At 40.4% G+C, this 18,002-nt stretch overlaps 2 protein-coding genes across 7 annotated transcripts in view; both read right to left on the minus strand.

The window, feature by feature from the left end:
* Positions 1–4,055: 4,055 nt before the first annotated feature.
* On the minus strand, positions 4,056–9,538 carry EIF1B (eukaryotic translation initiation factor 1B). 2 transcript variants are annotated; one of them, XR_004080024.2, is made up of 5 exons: positions 9,244–9,538; positions 7,272–7,435; positions 6,451–6,552; positions 5,699–5,891; positions 4,056–4,294 (listed from the first exon to the last, which is right to left on the minus strand). XR_004080024.2 is itself a non-coding variant. In XM_005144783.3 (4 exons), exons 1-4 carry the CDS (start codon positions 9,272–9,274, stop codon positions 5,847–5,849), a joined length of 342 nt encoding a protein of 113 aa, XP_005144840.1. In that variant the 5' UTR covers positions 9,275–9,538; the 3' UTR covers positions 4,056–5,846. The 2 variants fall into 2 exon arrangements, 1 of the variants encoding a protein (XP_005144840.1); XM_005144783.3 differs by having other exon boundaries at positions 4,056–5,891.
* A 4,018-nt stretch (positions 9,539–13,556) lies between these two features.
* Positions 13,557–18,002, minus strand: part of ATP2C1 (ATPase secretory pathway Ca2+ transporting 1) — a 58,274-nt gene continuing 53,828 nt past the window's right edge. For 4 of the 5 annotated variants that reach the window (XM_013127935.3, XM_034060954.1, XM_034060947.1 and 1 more), the window contains 5 exons: positions 17,346–17,462; positions 16,557–16,704; positions 15,855–15,950; positions 15,157–15,298; positions 14,210–14,346 (listed from right to left, as the gene is read on the minus strand). In XM_013127935.3, the coding sequence (XP_012983389.2) occupies positions 14,210–14,346; positions 15,157–15,298; positions 15,855–15,950; positions 16,557–16,704; positions 17,346–17,462 (640 nt within the window). Of the gene's footprint in view, positions 14,347–15,156; positions 15,299–15,854; positions 15,951–16,556; positions 16,705–17,345; positions 17,463–18,002 lie in introns of all 5 variants that reach the window. The other variant, XM_031045212.2, reaches the window with a different exon arrangement.

The raw sequence follows: 18,002 nt of genomic DNA on the forward strand, positions 1-18,002 counted from the left end.
CACCCCCACTACATGAGTATCTCACTTTCTCTGAAGAGTAGCTGAAGGCTGTTTCCTCTAGGACAGGGACTGCCCTTCAGCAGCACTCCTGGGAATAGACCATCTTTAACCTGTCTTCCCTCAGGAATATTCTCTTACTACCAGTGCATTTAGGACATTTGCTGGGTGTACCCAAGAGACAATCCTTCTGGTTCATCCATGGGACAGCTACTGCAATAGGTGCAGCACCACCTCCTCCATGGGGTTAGATGTCTGCCTGTGATACCCAAGGCTTGCCTCTCTGTACCATGGGGACATCACTATTTGTCTGTCTGTGTGAGGGGCCACAAACACAGTTGACAGTTACATCCTGTCCCTAAGAAGCACTGATGTTCTACTTGCAATGTCTGCAGAATTCAGCTACTCATAGCGTGAGCCTGGATCATGGGGCTTTTTTTTGCTGCATAATCTTAGCAAAGATGGCTTAAAAAGGAAAACAGCATTTATTATACACACAAGGACTTTTAATCAGACCCCAAATTAATTTCAGAAATGTCCTGTCACGTTTCACAGATGCAAAATGTTCTAAAATAGCTGAGACCAAACTTGAGCATGTTGTTAGCTTCATCCTGAACCTCTGTATTTTGCTTATTCAAGAAATTGGATGATCCTCTTCTATGCAAAATTTTAGACTTAAATCATTCTGATTTAGAGCTATGACATCCCAGTACAAGTCACAATCCTTCTTTATGCTGGTTAGTACACGCTGTGGTAGAAATTTAAAAGAGAATATATAACATCAAAGCCAATTACAAGAGGATCATATACATCACTATTAAATCACACTACTTCTATCTTAAATCTCCTCAATAATAACATAACATTAAATTTGTTTAGAAAACCATACATAAAATAACACTGGCACTTTTTATTTCCAAAGACTTTCTTGTCTCAGCTCTCTAACAATACTCCAATACAGGTTAAGACTTGTTCATCGACAGTTCAATCACAGACATGTACCAAACATTAAAAAGGCATGCCAAGTACAAATCTTCTTCTAAGGTTTTCTTCTTAATGTAAACTGGAAAGAACAGGCATGAAGCATCTGTACAGCAAATATCAAACAACTATGTCATTTTTGTCTTATTCACCTCAAAAACTTTATCTGACAACTGGAGAATTAACCTTCATGTTGCTGTGCATGGACATGTTCCTAACTAAACCGAGTATGGATGCATGGAGAGTCTTAGGAAGAAGGCATATTCTTAGTACTTAATACATCTGAACCTCTAAGACCAATTCCACTTCCTTATTGGCAGTGACACACTAATTTACAGAACACAATAATCAACACTTCACACACCAAAAGCAACAATAACCCCTATGTGTCCCAAAATAAGTGATAAAAAGGCTCCATTCTATAACTAGCTAAATACTCATACATACTTTCACACAGTAAGAGGAGCTTAGTTAAACAAGGGTGTAACACATGGACCCTGTGCAGCAGAGCCTTCCAGGAAGACAAAAAAACCAATTGCTGACTGAACTCAAAGTACCTCTGTCCTGTACTGCAGAGTACATCCTGTAACAGTGCAGCACATTAGATAAGATCTCACAAAAACTACAAACAGGGTATCACACTACAGCAGGGTATCCACTTACCTGGTCTGTAAATATGGGTGCATCTTCAGGGCAACCACATCCCCATCATAAGTACACCACAAAATGAAGAGCTCTGCTTAATTATTGCTTTGTTCAAATATTTAAAACTTAAGCCTTAGCAATGTTTCACAATTTTTATAATGGCTTTAGATACATTTAGAACCATAAATGCCAAACTCTCAAGGAAGTTTAATTAGGATTTTTAAAGATAAATAACAATGTTATAGAGGTCTTGCAGTTCAGAATCTAAGTTAATGAAAACAGAATTAAGATACAAACTCATTTCCTAAGCTGTTTTATTTATGAGGTTCCCTCCTCCCTCCCCAAAGTTCTCCAGAATAAAACACTATTCATTAAGGCTCTGCAAGACTGTGGTGCAGGAAGTAGATTTAGCAAAGCCAGTGAACCAATGAGTAGCACACACACACAATCCAGGCACTATTCTTTGCAGATAAAATTATTGCTCATCTGCCCACAGTTGTGCTCTTCATGCTCATCTCAAACACATGACCACATTTAGCAGACCACAGGTAGAGATCAAGGGCCTGATAATTCACACAAGAAGTAGGCAGCTCACAGATCCAAATTACTGAATCTTTTACAAATAAGGACTGTTATCAGCATTTGACAAGCAATGGTTTCACTGTTTGCAGCTGCATTAAGTAGATGTAGGCTCTGAACAGACAATTCCATGAATTTATGCAATCCCTTACGCAAAGTGTATCAGCTAGAAAAGGCAGCTACAACAGCCTAATATAGCTACACACAGCAAGGCTGTGAATTTAAAACAGTTCCTACAGCCCACTGCAGACTGTGGTTAAGCCTAGGTACCACTGAGAAGGCAACCTTGATTTGGAGATCTGTAGAACACAGAATTCACAATATTCCCACAAAAAGAAGCCACTATTCTTTGCAGTCTCAGCTTCCCCAGTCTTGAGTCCTTCTAGTGGGTTTAAAAATATTAAAAGTGTTTTCCATTGTTAGCTCCCTTTTACTACCTTGACAATTATGGGCCACATCCTTTACCATTTTTTAATCTATTTTTGAACAGGTAGAAAGATTGAAACCTGCCTTCACTGTGGAAACAGGTTTTCGTGGAAGCAACAGAAGCATTTATTTCCCAATGCCTTCCATGTTTTTCAGCTTTCTTGTAAAATATATATATATATATATAAATATTCCAAATAGGCTGAGCTTTGACAAAGAGGTTTCAGATAAGATAATCCATGAAATTATTGAACTTTTTCCTCTAGAACATGCAGAGAGGCTTGGGCTTATAACAAGGTGTCCTGGGTTCAGCTGTAGCAGTCATTTTTCTCCTCAGTAGCTGGTGCAGTGCTGTGGTTTTGCCTTTCAGCCTGGGAACAGCGCTGATAACACCAATGTTCTTAGTTGTTGCACAGTAAAGTTTACTCTAAGGACTTTGTGAGTCTCATGCTCTGCCAGGGAGAAGGGGAAACCAGAAGGAAGTAGAGACAGACACCTGACCCAAACTAACCAAAGAGGTATTCCATACCACAGCACGTCATGCCCAGTATAGAAACTGGGGCAGTTACCCAGAAGGGCTAGATCACTGCTTGGGTCGGGCTGCGTATCGGCTGGCAGGTGGTGAGCGGTTCTATTCTCTTCCCTTGTTATTTCTCTTATCATTATTATTATTGGTGGTAGCAGCAGTGGTTTGTGTTATACCTTAGTTACTGGACTGTTCTTATCTCAACCTCTAGGAGTTACATTCTTTCAGTTCTCGTTCCCATACTTCTGGGAGTGGAGGGAGGAAGGGGAGGGACTGAGTGAGCAGCTGTGTGGTTCTGGGTTGTCAGCTGGGCTTAAACCACAACACAAGGCTAGTTACAATCTTATAGAGACACTGTGTTCTAGTGTAAAATACAACAAAAAATCTGCTTTCCTTCTAAAAGATTGTTTGCTGCAAATCTCATCTATTTAAATTTCTAACATATTACTTATTCCCTCTCCTTATAATTTTGTCTTAGAGGTCAAAACACTAGAGCATAAAACTCAAGCCAGCTTTCACCTGCCAGGCTCCTCCTATCACAAAGCACTTAAATGAGGAGGAAGAAAAATGTTTTTCTTACGTATTCCAAGCAGAATGACTATGGAGAAATGACTCATGCTTAGGTAGCAAAAGTTAATGGAATGCAATCTGAAATGAAGACTGACTCAGTAACACATGACACTTGCTAATCATTTGTTAATTTCCAGTTTAAAACCCACTAGAAGTACTAACATAATACCAGTGAAAATAGGAGAACATACTGCTTGGTTTTCCTCGTGGCCTTGAGGACAAGCTTTAAATGAGAATGTCCATTTTTCTGGCATTTGATAAAATGAAAATCACCAAGTGCTATGTAACCCCAAATAATTAATTCCTTTAACATTCATAAATCAGGACTAGGTAAATTTGTAATGACTTTATTCCACTAAGGTGCAAGACTTGCGTAACACTTATGCCTGGGATTTTTGTTCTGTGTGTATTCCATGTTTTCTTGTAGGCATTCCCTCCTCCTCTTGAGCATATGGTACACTGTTAAGGTATAATCTTCTAAAACATCCTTTCTCTGGAAGAGTTAAGATCTGTAACACCAGGCAGAATTTTGTGGAGATTGAGACACTGGATTCTTACAGGTGGAATTGTCTAGGCCAGACAGAGAAAGAAATTGTCATGAGTGCTCTAAAATGCTCCCCAAATTGTTTCTAGTGCCATAAAGGTTCATTTCTGAATTCAGAAATCTAACAACAGATGCAAAAGGTTCATATGAGTTAAAATTAAGCATTTCTATTTAAAAAGGCAATCATGAACAGGAAACTAAGTATAGGCACAGGTGATACTGTAGTTTAGCCTAGTCTTGATGTTTACTTAGGTAGTCATCTATTCTTTTTTTCTAAGTTATGAACTGATCTTAGCAATATCTCTTTCTTCCTTTCTAGAGAATCAATGATATTACAAGAAGGTTTTTTAACATTTCCCACTATTGTTATGGTTTCCTAGCTCAGGGTGTTTTGAATTGTCTCAGAGAAAATTTCCAAGTCTATCTGACAAGTAAGGCAAGATCTGCATGTTTCACCAAATGAAGGCATTTCATTCTGTAAAGAGACATGTCTTAAAAGCAGAATACCAAATGTTCACAGCTAACTGGAGCTACATGAAAATTGTGGTGGAGCAAACCTGTCATAACTTCAGATAACACTGAATGCATTGCCTGTGAGAAAAGTAAACTAACCCAGCCTTCTATAGTAACACCCAGACCCCATAATAAAACCCTCCATATTAACCATTGATCACAGCAAACTTGATACCAGTAAAAACAAAGCTTATTGTGGAGCCCATTACCTTCCTTCCTTCTGCAGCTAATTAAAGCACTCTGCTTGCAAATATTAAATGCACAGTCATGGTAGAAGCCAGCTCAATGCCTTTCCTTCACTCAGTGACATAGGAGATAAAACATTTGAAAGAAGGACATGGGGTTTTCTGGGAGTGCTATGTAAGACCTAAACCTTTAGCATGTTCCCAGTAACAGCAGCCTTAAGGAGTTCAGCTTATTTTAATCTTACTATGCTTAATACTAATACATCATAGTCACTGCAGTAAAATGTAGAGAAGATCCAGTTACTTACTCAGCAAACAGTTTATGTCATATCATGCTGCTACTAAGATATACCTACACTAAAGACTTTAAAGCTCTAGTCTTACAGCTACAGGGTAAGATCACATCAAGCTAATCTCAGGTAGATTTTCCCATTTATTCAATCAGTCCTGAGCTACACACAAAACAGTTCAGCCATTCTTTAGTAAGGCTGCTGTGCTAGCTTAAAACTTAACCTAATGCATTTCAGGTACCCCAGAAAATATATGAATAAACTTTTATTTTTAAGCATCAAGACACACTATTTTAATACAACCCACACATTTTAAGTCAGGTAGAGAATACTAAACTGAACAATCACCACTAAAACATTTCCACTGGAAATGTGTTAAAGTTCTCATGGGTCTTCATAACCACCTTACTGAAGTTTTCTTATGTGTTTCTAGTCTACACACCACATGTTTCACGCAGTCATGCAAATCTGAATCAAATTTTAAACGTCCAGGTAACAGGGAAGTCCATTCACTGCAAAGATTCATTTTCAGAGAAAAGCCAGGCTAGGTAAGACCAAATAAGCAGGGTTCTTCATGAGAGTACAGGTATTTAGAAACCGTGAACTTTCAGTTGTTCTTCCTTGACAATGCCAATCTAAAGGAGAAAAGTGACACATTTCAGTAAAGCTGATAGGCTTGGGATATTACAGTGATATCAAGTTACCATAATCTTATACTTTGATTAAAAATACTGCAACACAGTATACAGTGAATAAAGCAGTTTCCTAGTTTCTAGAATGCTTCTGGGCCAAGCAGAAGAACTGACTACATAAAGAAGAAAATCTTATCAGATATCTGACTTATTCTGTAGTTTTAGCACTTCCTCTTTGACAGTCTTAACACCTCTGTATCATGATTGCCATCAGTAAGCCTCTTTCCTCTACAGTGTCTGCAGTCTAGAATTACAGTTTGCATCAAACACTTGATTTTACAAATGGAGACCTCAAGTTGCACTGCCAAAGAACAAGTAAAATCCTTCTACAGTGCTTTTATTCTTACCACAGATTTACTCTCATTCTGCAAGTGTCATTTTACTTTTTGGCTGAAAATACAAAGGAACTATAGTGACATCTTTAGCTGGTTAACTAACATCAGTGCCACCTGTCACTGTATTTCTTCCAGAGAAGTTTAGATATGTATCTGCAGTCCCTCACCTCCAAGAGGAATTGGCAAATGTTCTTCCTCTGGTCACCTTGAAGCTGGATAACTTCACCGTATTCAGGATGTTCAATCACAGTACCATTACAAGCAAATTTCTAGAGAGAAACATTCACATTGTCACACATCTGATGTACATTACGATTTCACTTAGCAAGTCTTTTCAGCAGAATTTTGTCACAGACGCTGCATACTACATCCTGATGCCAAGCAAGGCAAAGGCTCGATCTGTTTTACGCTGGGGTTGGTATATCTGCTGATGCATACAGAGACGAACTAAACTGCTGATGGTAAATTCAGGCAAAGACAGCATTAGCTACTGTGCAGAAGGAACTGGCCAATGCCCATCACAATAAAAGCAAACGAAGTTGTAAGATACAGCCTTTCAGCTCCACACCATTTTAAAATAAGTATTTTTATCCTGGAGAAGCTCAAAGTCTCCATTTTCGACAGCAATACAGCTTATGACAGAAGCAGGAATGCAAAAACAGTTCTACTATAACCTGATTTTATTCTTTACATCAAAGCAGGCAGGTATCTATGAATTTAATGAAACATTCAGAATGCATTTTATACTTTATCAGAAAAAAAACACTAAACTTTATAGCAAAAATCAGTGTCACTAGACACTGAGTTATGAGAAAGACAGGGAAAGGGGTCAGTCTGAATATCAAAGTGATGTGCACTGGCAAGAATGAAATAAAACAAATATTCTGTTATATCATATTAAAATCTATCATACTCCTTTACATAATATATTTATTACCAAATCAAACTGGTAATAAACTGAGGTAAATAATTAAGGTAATAACTTCACCTTTTTGAAAGCTTTCACAAGTTTCTTCTTGTCATAATCATCTGCAATCCCCTGAACAGTTGTCAGTGTCTTTCTTCCGTTGCGTTGCTGGATCCTTATATGAATGTAATCCTCAGTCCCCGCCGGGAGTAAGTCGTCACCCTTTGTTGCATCAGCAAAGGGGTCTGCGGGAGTTAGGAAAACATAATGTTTAAATATATGCTTACAAATCAGAGCACTGTTTTCTCCAGCTGTATTAAGTCTCACTAGGCTACTGTCTCACTACTGTCTCAACACAGTGCTCTCAGTTTCCATGCATCCGTTGTCTTCAGTGCCCTTCCAGATTGAAACTGTCACTGAAAATGGTTCCTATCTACTTCACTATTCCTTGCAAAGTGAAAATCCTCAAGCTTCTAAAACCAAAAACATGGTTCTGAGAGAACATCCCATGTACCCTAAGTTTTAGATGGCCACATGCATTTTAAGGGCAATCCTGTCTTTCATCAGATCAACTGATAAGTAGACAATAAAAAAGCTCTTGTACACAGTCTCCTTTACAGAGCAGAAGTGTTATACTGTGACAACCACACCACCAGTATTTTAAGGCATGGATGTAATTCTTGGCTACTGATATAAACAAAACATAGCCACAAACACTAAGAAGGGCCAGCGGCTGTATGTAACCCAGCACCCCTCTGCCAGTCAGTCATTTTAGACAAGAACTGTAGCAAAATGAATGCAGATTGACTGAGTTGGTTGTCAGATTCTTCCAAGCTTAACTTTATCTAGCACAGGTGAAACAGGAAGGCATTTAGGAAGAAGGCTTTCTGGGTTATGTTTCTTATTCTCCATGAAAACATCTTTAACACACTGTAAAGAAATTTCATGGCCCAACAACCTTCCTAATCAGCAGCTTCAAATAAATCCTGAAGCATGAAGTGCTTTAAGTATTATTTTTTAAGATAAATCACAAGTGATTTTTTGATACTAATCAGAATCATATTGAAAAGTCTGATGTTCAGGAAGTGTCAGTTCAACAGCCACCTATGCTACAATGTCCCAGACTTCCACCTGAAGCTCAAACCTAAACACAACAATAGTTTTGCCACACACTCAAAGCAAACACCCCAAAAGAGTAAGACTTCAGCAGAAACAGCAAGAGTACTTCAGCTGCACTGACCTATGGAGAAACAAGAATGATGAGAGCATTAAACACACTGAAAGCAGGATGAGGATGCAAGCACCACATGGAACAAGTACAGCACTGGGAAGCTTGACTGGCTTAATTCCTATTATGGACAAAACACACTGTGAACCATAGTTTGTGGGGAAAACACTAACAGAAAATTCCAGTGGGAAAAAGAATAAGAAAAAAAGGAGGGGATTCAGGCATGAATATCACTTGACAGAGCTCAGGATTCTAGGCTGAAGATAAGCCAGCACCGCAGGTGTTAACACTGGATCACTTCAAACATATCCTACGGGCAGCACCTTCCCAAGCACAGGGTCAGCTCCTAAATCGAGATTAACAACTTTCTCATATGGATTACATGTGCAGAAGATCAGAATCAAAACTTGAGGCCAAAACCCTGACAACCTGCTGTTGTTGCTGATGTTAACCTGCTCGCTTCTGTCGCCCATAGATAAGAACCATGGTGCAGCGTGGTAAACTTCCCTGCTAATACAGCAGAAATGACCTACCTTCTGTACAGCTCAACCTACAGAAACTATAGCCTTGGCAAGGCATGGGTCAGGTTTTGGGGCATTGTTATGGATGAGGCAGTAAATCAACAAGCAATTGGAACTAAGGAAATCATTCCCTTCTCAGCAGAGCATATGAACCTCAGGCTCCCTCTGTCCACACAGCTCCAGGGCTGCACCCGCTTGTGTCACCTCGGAGGCCGGGGCCCTAGGGACCAGCACCGAGGACGGGGTGACCGGAGACAGCCGAGGGGATGCCTGTGGGTCCCTCTGCGGTGCCGACGGCTCTTACCGAAGGATTGGAGGTTCTGGATAGATGACATGCGACTCTGCGGCGAGAGGCTGGAGCAGCGGGGAAAGGGCCGCGGCTGGCTGCTCACGGGTCACGGCTCCGCAGTGCCGGCGGGGCGGGGATCGGAGGAGGGGAGGGATAACAAAAGCAGAGGGAGGGCGGCGAGCCTGAGAGGGGAGGAAGGGGGAGGGAAAGGCGGAGAACGGGGTGAAAGGAGGAGAGAGCGCAAAGAGGAATGAAGAGCGGCCGGAGCCCACGCCCCGGCACCCGCCCCGCAGTGCCGTTAACGGGCAGCGGTTCCCCTCACAAAATGGCGGCTGGCCCCGCCCCCTGAAGGGTCGCAGTACCCGATGTGCACCGCGGGTAATGGCCGCCGCCTGAGGAGCTGAGGGGTGCCGGTGGGTAGTGGTCAGGGTAGGGTTGTGTGCCCCCACATCCCTGTCTTTCCCAGGCGGAAGTAGAGGCCCAGTAACTTACTTGTACTGGCACAATTGCCAAAACCTCTGTTTCTTCTTCTTATTTCCTTTGGCTTTTATAGGAAGCTTCAGTCTTCTTAAACCGAAGTGCTATTTCTCTTAAATGATCCAAGGCCTGGATCAGCGCTGCAGTACTTTTATGCATGTCACTGTGCATTGGTCTTAAAAGTTTCTGTTCCTGGCACTTTGCAAAGAGGCTTTAATTTTCAGGGAAAGCAAGGCCATTTGCCACCCTACAAAACCTCTGCTCACCCTTTGCTGCCATTGCTGATGAAGTCTTTCTCTGTAGTACGGGCTGTAGAGGAGGGCTGTCTAACTCCTTCCCAAGCAAAGGCACTAATGGGACAGTAATGGGAGGACGGGGAGCTGCTGATTAAAGAGCTTGAGGTGCCTGCTTCAGTCAGAGAGGGCATGGCATGGTTTGGACAATGTCTGTGGATTCAGGATGCAGAACCAGACACTGCAAAACCTTCTGGACAGGGTGAGCAAGCTCAGAACACCCATCCTCAGGGACACGTCCCAGGATGTCTCCAGCACCACTCTGAGACATTACATTACAACTAATGGGAGGCAAATTTAGACTCTGATGCATTTTTGCCAATTCTACGTATCTGTACAAAATCCTGTTGTATGTTTCACTCTCCCATTAAACTTTCCCCTTTTTTGCCCCAGCCACTGGTTTTTGTTACCTTGGCTGGGCCAGTACCTGTGTCTGTGGGACACTGGGATGAACCACACCAGCATTCCATTTGAGGTAGAAAACTCAAAGGTTAAAACCTCACATCCACTCTACTTGCGTAATCCTGCAACGGTTGTGCTGGGGCAATTTACAGGACAAAGGCTGGAGCCAGGCCTAGCCATGGATGAGAGGACAATGATGCTGAGACACAAAGCCCAAGTCTGAAGCCACAGGCTTGGATAAGTTCTTTGCTGACTGTGGATCTTCCTGTATTTAAGATAGCATTTACTTCTCACTACAGGGTTTACCTGGGCCCATGGGCGATTTGTGGATTCATCCTGCAGCTTACAGCAAAGGAGATTTGGTTTCTGGGAAACAGCAAAGCTCCTTTATAAACCAAGAAGATGTGACTTTGTTGTCTTTAAAATTAAACCATGATGAACCATTCTTAAGTGCAAACCTTGACAGCTGCAGAGAGAATGGAAACAAACCCTAATTGCACAGTTTGGCATGCACTGGGCAGCAATTAAAATGAAGGTGGTAGCCAACAAGCTTATCATTCCCTTGGCAGTGTGCCACAGTGGCCATATGGGATCTCTGTGGGGCTGCACCAATGCATCATCTGCTGCCCTACTCAGGGGGAGCTTTGCACCAAACTTTGGCCCCAGATACCATCCTGCTGGAGATGTGCTTCTGCTTTTGCCCCCCAGCAGCTATCCTGAGGGCCTTTGTCCTGACTGACTGCTTCCCATTGCTGCTGAGCAGCCATTCATGGCAACAGACATATGAAAGCCTTGTTGAGAGAGCTTCCAGCCATACCAGAGTGCAAAGGCAGGCCAAGCAGACATGGCACAACAGTAAACCAAAAAGGCAGGAGCAATTAAAATAGAGCTAAAACCTAAGTGGAAGCAAAAGGGGTTGGTGCTTAGGCTGTTACATTTCAGTTTATGGCTAATCGCCCTAGAGCTGAGGCTGGAGTTAATCTCATTTGCTAATAGCTATTAGAAATGAGGGTTTAAGCAATGGATTAGGAATGAAACTCTTGCCTTTCCATGACTGATGTATAACCTGGCAACTATTGTGCTGGAAAAACAGAATATCATCTCTATCTTGATCATGGCTTCAAGCTATTTAAGCGTAACACTTGCACAACCTGGTTATGAATTGCAATTAGAGATCCCTTCGCTTGCCTTTTACTATATTCCAGTTCATCTGTCAGGCTATATGTGAATCATTAGAGGTTATTTATGACTGGATAAGATGCAGGGATGAAAACCAGGAACTCACTGGCATGCAGATGAAAACTATGCCATACTGAAGCCAAAAACTGTCACCCTGGCGCAGAACTTCAGCTTCACTGGGTACTTCCAGAAGTACCTTGGCTGCCTTTTAGGAGCAAGGAGTAAACCAGGATAGTGTGATACACTTTGTTTTTTCCAGAGACCTGCTGTATGGAAGTATGGGCTGGGAATGCCCTGTCTTGCATCAGGGAAACACATCAGCTGGACGTGGGAGGAGTGGTTGGAAAGTGACTGTCCCCCTGTACTCAGCCCTGGTGAGGCCGCACATTGGATCCTGTGTTCAGTTCTGGACCCTTCACTACAAGACAGACATTGATGGCTCCCTACAAGTGCCTGACAGGAGAATGGAGTGAGGTGGGGTCAGTCTCTGCTCCCAAGGAACAAGGGACAGGACAAGAGGAAACGGCCTCAAGCTGTGCCAGGGAAGGCTCAGACTACCAGCAGATGGCAGCTACACTCAACATTACAGGAAGTTACTGGGAATTTGCATCCCCTTCCTAAAAGGGTTTTTATTTGCAGCAGTCTCCGAAGTCTCATTTCTATCAGATGAGTTACTTGAAGTTGCACGGGGTTCAATTTGAAGTCCTTGATTTTAGTACTGAAATACCAAACAGCCTACAACACTGAACAGCTACAGCCCCACTTGCCAAAGATGGCAATAGTTCAACAGGAGGAGCACTAACAAATCTGCTCCTCTTCTGAAAGGCAGAACTGCTGGAAACAAACTTTTGCTTGAAGACAAGAGAGCATTTCTGTAAGAGGTCATCTTGTTCAAGCCCTACTGACTCAGTGGTTCACATAACATCCCTGCAGGAAGAGACAAGGGCCATATGCTGCAGTCTTTGCCTCTACACAAGTAGTAGTTGCATATTTAACAGACCCAGGGTGAGCCAGAGCAATGGGTGAATTGCATGTGTAAAGCAGACTCAGTGGTGCATTCATGTCCTCTCTGCAGCCCCACTTCTCAATTAAGACTGGGAATCTCCTGAAGAAAAAAGAACAATTAAAGTAACCTCACAGCAGAGAGATTCATGCAGCACTTTCCAATATGCCTTGCCTTCCATGAATTCCCTGGATTTTGAGCATGGCGTGTAGGGCAAGCCACAAAAGCGAAGTACCAAAATATCTCAGTGCCTGTTTATGATGACAACTCATTAACCGACAGGATGCCCTTGTGACAGTATGGCCCAGAGTCAATACCAATACTACACTTCTGGGCTACAGCATGGAAAGATGTGTATCCACATGCTGAAAAGCAGAACAAATAACATTAAGTTTCATAACCCCCCAGGAGATCTTGGACATCCTCTTTTCAAGATTCTCTAGGTGATTGTTACTTGCATTTCCTCAAGGGCTGCAATGTGTCTGATGAGATATGTGTGACAACAGCTGCAAGTCTATTTTGATGAAGAACACCATTTCCAATTAGTGAATATTAAGAGTATTCAGACATCATATATTAAAAATACTTTATAGCATATCAAGACACAAATGTATTATAATGGTTTTCTAGCCACAAAAAGTCATTCTGTAGGTTGAAATCTTTAGTTACACTAACAATAAAACCCTATTTTTATGATCAGAGTGAAAGAAGGAAGAGAAAGGAAAACCAAGCTTCTTTTAAATATGGATAGGGGGTTTGCCATTAGAGTGAGAATTAGTGCATTCATTTTCTAATTCAATACATTACAAATCATTTCAGTAACAGTACTGTCTTACAATCACTCAAGTGAGCAGTCATAACCCAAAGTAAATATGGTACAAGACATGAAACGAAGCTTGTATCTAAAAGTGTATCGAAGCAGCATGCTCACCTGGTGTAAATGCCAGTTTCTTTCAGAAAGAGAGACATCACACTTTTAAGAAAAGCAAACATTTACTTCAAATTGCAGTATAGGCTTTTCAATCACAGAAAAAGAAAAGAAAAACAGTGATCTGACAGCGGTCACATCCTGTGCAAAACAAACCTGTAGCACAAGGTACTTGGAGCCGCTTACACATTGCAGGAGAAAGTAAATAAATACAGTAGCTAGAATATGGCACTCTTGTGACAGACTCTAAACCCCGTGGAATGCCTCTGAAATATCCTTGTATTAGTAGCAAAGTCCCACCACCGTAAAATAGGACAATGTCTTAAATAAACCAAACCTAAAATATTTATACCTAAGAGAAGGATTTACACAGTTATAACTTTTAAGTGCAGAAAATGGGACTTGGGCTTAGATCTTTCTTTACATTAACCCCCCACACATATAATCCCATTTGATCTCAAAAGTAAGTTTCTGTTTGAGGAAAAATGTTACCAAAGTTGCATAATTTCATTTGTTACTTCCACAGCTGGAAGTGAAATTCTAAACAGTCTTGAAACACAAATGTTCATCTTTAGCCAGTGAAACAAAGGACTTGTCAAAAGCCCTCAGGATTTCTTTATCCTCCAAATATTGACTTGCTTTCCCCTACATCTTTAGACAGCAATCGCTAAGTTTGCAAACAAAAGAATGCAATATGCATCATACATCAAGAAAAGACGAAGTTGACGAAGAAGAACTTCCACGTTTCTGAATCTTTTCCTTGCTTCTTTCAAACTTCTTTATGATCTCAGTCACTATGCACACAGAGGAAGTGAGTCCCACAAGAAACAGTAAATCTGTCAAAAAGATACATAATCAGCCTTTTAAAATTTGCTATTTAGGGCTTAGGGCAGACTTACACATGAACAAGACTCACAAGACTTTCACATTGTCTCCCAGTCACTAGGTAAGTTCAGGAGTAATGAAAGAATCAATATTTGAAGGACCAGGAGATTAACATGCATAGTTTATGCACAAGTCATAAGTACAGGCACGAAATTTCATAACCTTGCTTTTATTAACACCTATGAAAACAAAGAACACTAAGCAACACAGTTAACTTCATATATGGGGAACAAAATCACTATAATCAGAAATGACACTACAATAAAAATTATATTAAAACATGTATTTCATGACATTTAACTCCATAAAACTGCAGAAATAATAAATGTAACTCTTAATAAGGCCAGCAGCATTATGTATCTACAGCCTCTTAAAATCCTCATGTCTATTTATCCTAAGACATTGCAGCTGATTATTAAACAAAGGATCAATGTGTCTAAATAAGGTATTTACACTTAGAGGGGAAAAAAAACCCAAACCCAACTTGCTAAACAGCAACATTAATATTGCTTCAATGAAGTCTATGCTTCGTTTTGCCTGCATCAAAATTTATATGAAAAATCTCAATATATACCTAAGCACATAAGATATTTAAGAACGCATCGATAAATTGTGTACCATAAGCATTTGAATCATGGTTCCCAAAGGCTTTGTATTCCTTTTGTATGCAAACAACCAGGAAGTGCTCTTCTAGAAACAGCAGCTGGTGTATTCACAAATGAATCCTTAATGCACAGTTGTGAAAAGGAAACTGTTCTTACCTAAGACACTCAGGCTCTCTGTTTGGAAAACCTTCTGGAGTGGAGGAAAGTAAATGACCAATAACTGCCCCATTATAGATCCAAGAACAGCATAGCAGAACATTTTGTTACTGCAAAGTCCAATCTCAAACACCGATTTTGCCTGTAAAACAACACATTACACTGTTCATGGAGTCTTAATTATTTAGACAAGAAAGTAATTCATAACTACAACTGCTTTTCATCCAGACTTTTAGTAAAATAGAAGTTGCTGTTGACCTTTTAGATAATCTAGAACAAAGCTCCTGAACAGGCTAATTGCATTTTCTCTCTGGTAAACAGAGTACAAATCTTGTCTTCATAGTCATTGACTTGTATTTGAGCTCACCTTTTCCCTTAGATTATGGGTGTAGGGTTACAAAATACAGATGTTAAGGCCTTTCTGCCAAGGATGCTGAGCTGACAGAATTTAGCAATACAAAGGATGATCACACTTCAGCTTTCAATAAGAACTTCCTTGCTGTCAGGACAGAACCATTACTACCAGCTCTGCATCATGTACACAAATTAAAGGCAGTAATACTTATAATGTAATGTAAGAAATCCTAACCTAGTAAATATGTGAAACTCAATAGCAGATGTGCAGGCAAACATTTGAAACAAAGAAAACCCTGCTTATTGTGTAAATACTGTGTAAATGGACAATAGGAATCACCTACCTGAGATCTAGAACTCAAAGCATTGAACATATCAAAAAATACAAAACAGGTGAAAGTCATGGTTGTATCTCGAGGTGTTATTACATTGTCTCTTAACTGCCAACAAAAGAAAATGAAATGGCTTTAGCATGCTTTAGACACTGCAACTAAGCAAAGTTATTACAATGATTCAAGTTCTACGAGCTAGTAAATGAAAGCAAAAGCAACTTGATTGCTCCAACCTGATTTAATAAATTATACAGCAAAAATTACACACCTGTGACCTAACAACTACTTGTAATTACAAGCTGTGATTAAATGAAGCCTCCTGACAAACATTTATGCAAGCACACGGAATACCAAGTATTCTGTGATGTATTACCAAAAGTTCAAGCAGCGGTTTTCTCTATTGGGAAAATAAAATCAAATGGCTGTTTCACAATGGCCTGGGTAGAAAATCTGTACAGTTACTTTCTATGGGCTAAGGTTTCCCAAGTAGATTTGGGACTTGGAAAAGAGCCTTAAAGAATGGGGAATAAAACTGTACTCCCACTTTCAGCAACTACTCTGAAAACCCTTCCTCTGTAATCTCCTAGCTGAATAGAACATTAAATAAACACAGCCAAAACTTGCAATTAAGTTCATAGAAACAATGACTTCCAGTTGGTGGTATGAAAAGGACTTCTTGCAAATCAGTTTGTTACTGCTTTAAGCTTATCATACCTCTCTCCAGAAGACGAACAGTGTTCCACACACGATAATTATTGATGAAACCAGTATTTTTACTATCAGACTTTTGGTCAGAATGCTGTCCTTCAGATTTCTTGGAGGCTTCCGAATTACATCCTTATCCACAGGCTCCACCCCAAGACTTGAAATTAAATGAATGTCTTACAGTTTTATCATCATTAAAATAATTCACTGCTTCCAACTTAAGATTTTAATCTTCTCTCTACAGCTGTAGAATTCTCTCACTCAAATAAGCACATAATATTTTTACTTTCAGAAAACCGAGTTGTATGTATTAGTAAATAAGTATTAGCAATATTCTAACACTGTAGAGTCCATAAATACATGATCTCAGACAGTATTCAAGGTTGTGCATGTTCATTCTAAAGGAATTTGCAATATTAGTTATGTTCCCTATTTCTATTACTGTGATCAACCCAGCTAAGGAATTTACCGTTAATTCCTTTCCACCACTCCCTCCCCTATTTGTCTGCAGTGAAGAGGGTGGTCAGAGGAAGAACCCAGAGGGAAGCCAGAATCCTGCATGCAGGTTTCATGGGTACATCTGTGGATCTTTAGGTATCCATGCTGCCCCCACACTTACCATTAGATACTAAAGCAAATCAAAAGGAATGAACATACAACTACACTGCAAACATAACTTGAGGTTTGCTGTTCTGGAAGCATTTCACAAAGTCTCCTGAATAAGCAGAACTTCCTTATTCAATTCCTTGAAATAAAAAGGACTACAGCTCTGTAATGGAATTTCAAGTCATTACTTACCTTTGAGCTGGAGGTCCATCCATAATAATATTGATCCATAAGATCTGCATGGCATTGAGAGGATTAGGAAAGTTCATTAATGTAGCCAGTGAGATTAAAGTCAGTGCTGCTATACTCCTGTTGAAAGAAGCCATTTTTATAACTGTCAGCATGGAACATATCAGAAGATCCACTGGTATCTGCTTTGTAATCAACACTTCAACTGCTTAAGAGTAGATAGAGATTTTGACAGCCTAATTTTAAAGGCAAAGTATAAATTCATTTAGAATACTCATCTTGATACAGTGCATATTTTAAACAGCATTACTTTAGTAATAAAAGGACAGCAAATTTGTGTCTTAAAATCCTTCCAGAGTTCAAGATAACACTTCAGAGTTATCACTCACCTTCACCTACTTGATTTTTACTTAGGAACTGGGTTCTACGTTTTTGTTGTGCCAGAAGCAGGTCTTTAAACATGGTTTTGAAAACCAATCGGCTTTTACATTTACTACTCTATGCACGTATCAGCAATCTAATCAATCAGTTAAGGCAAGGCACTGCACCCCAAGCTCCCTGAACATACCTACACCACCCCTCAGTGTCAGCACAGTGAGAAGGCTAGGCAGAAGACTGAAAACAGATCAGCTAGTTGCAAGCCTGGTATTAGAAACCTCT

The sequence above is a fragment of the Melopsittacus undulatus genome, chromosome 1, assembly GCF_012275295.1.
Source record: "Melopsittacus undulatus isolate bMelUnd1 chromosome 1, bMelUnd1.mat.Z, whole genome shotgun sequence".
In the NCBI taxonomy this organism is placed as follows: domain Eukaryota; kingdom Metazoa; phylum Chordata; class Aves; order Psittaciformes; family Psittaculidae; genus Melopsittacus; species Melopsittacus undulatus.

What these genes read in the sequence shown, in the direction of transcription:
- EIF1B (XM_005144783.3), bottom strand. Translation starts at nt 9,274, where the DNA reads ATGTCATCTATCCAGAACCTCCAATCCTTCG. An exon ending in CCAGAACCTCCAATCCTTCG is followed by an intron (nt 7,436 to 9,243) that starts GTAAGAGCCGTC and finishes TAACTCCCGCAG; the next exon opens with ACCCCTTTGCTGATGCAACA. An exon ending in TTTGCCAATTCCTCTTGGAG is followed by an intron (nt 5,892 to 6,450) that starts GTGAGGGACTGC and finishes TTTCTCCTTTAG; the next exon opens with ATTGGCATTGTCAAGGAAGA.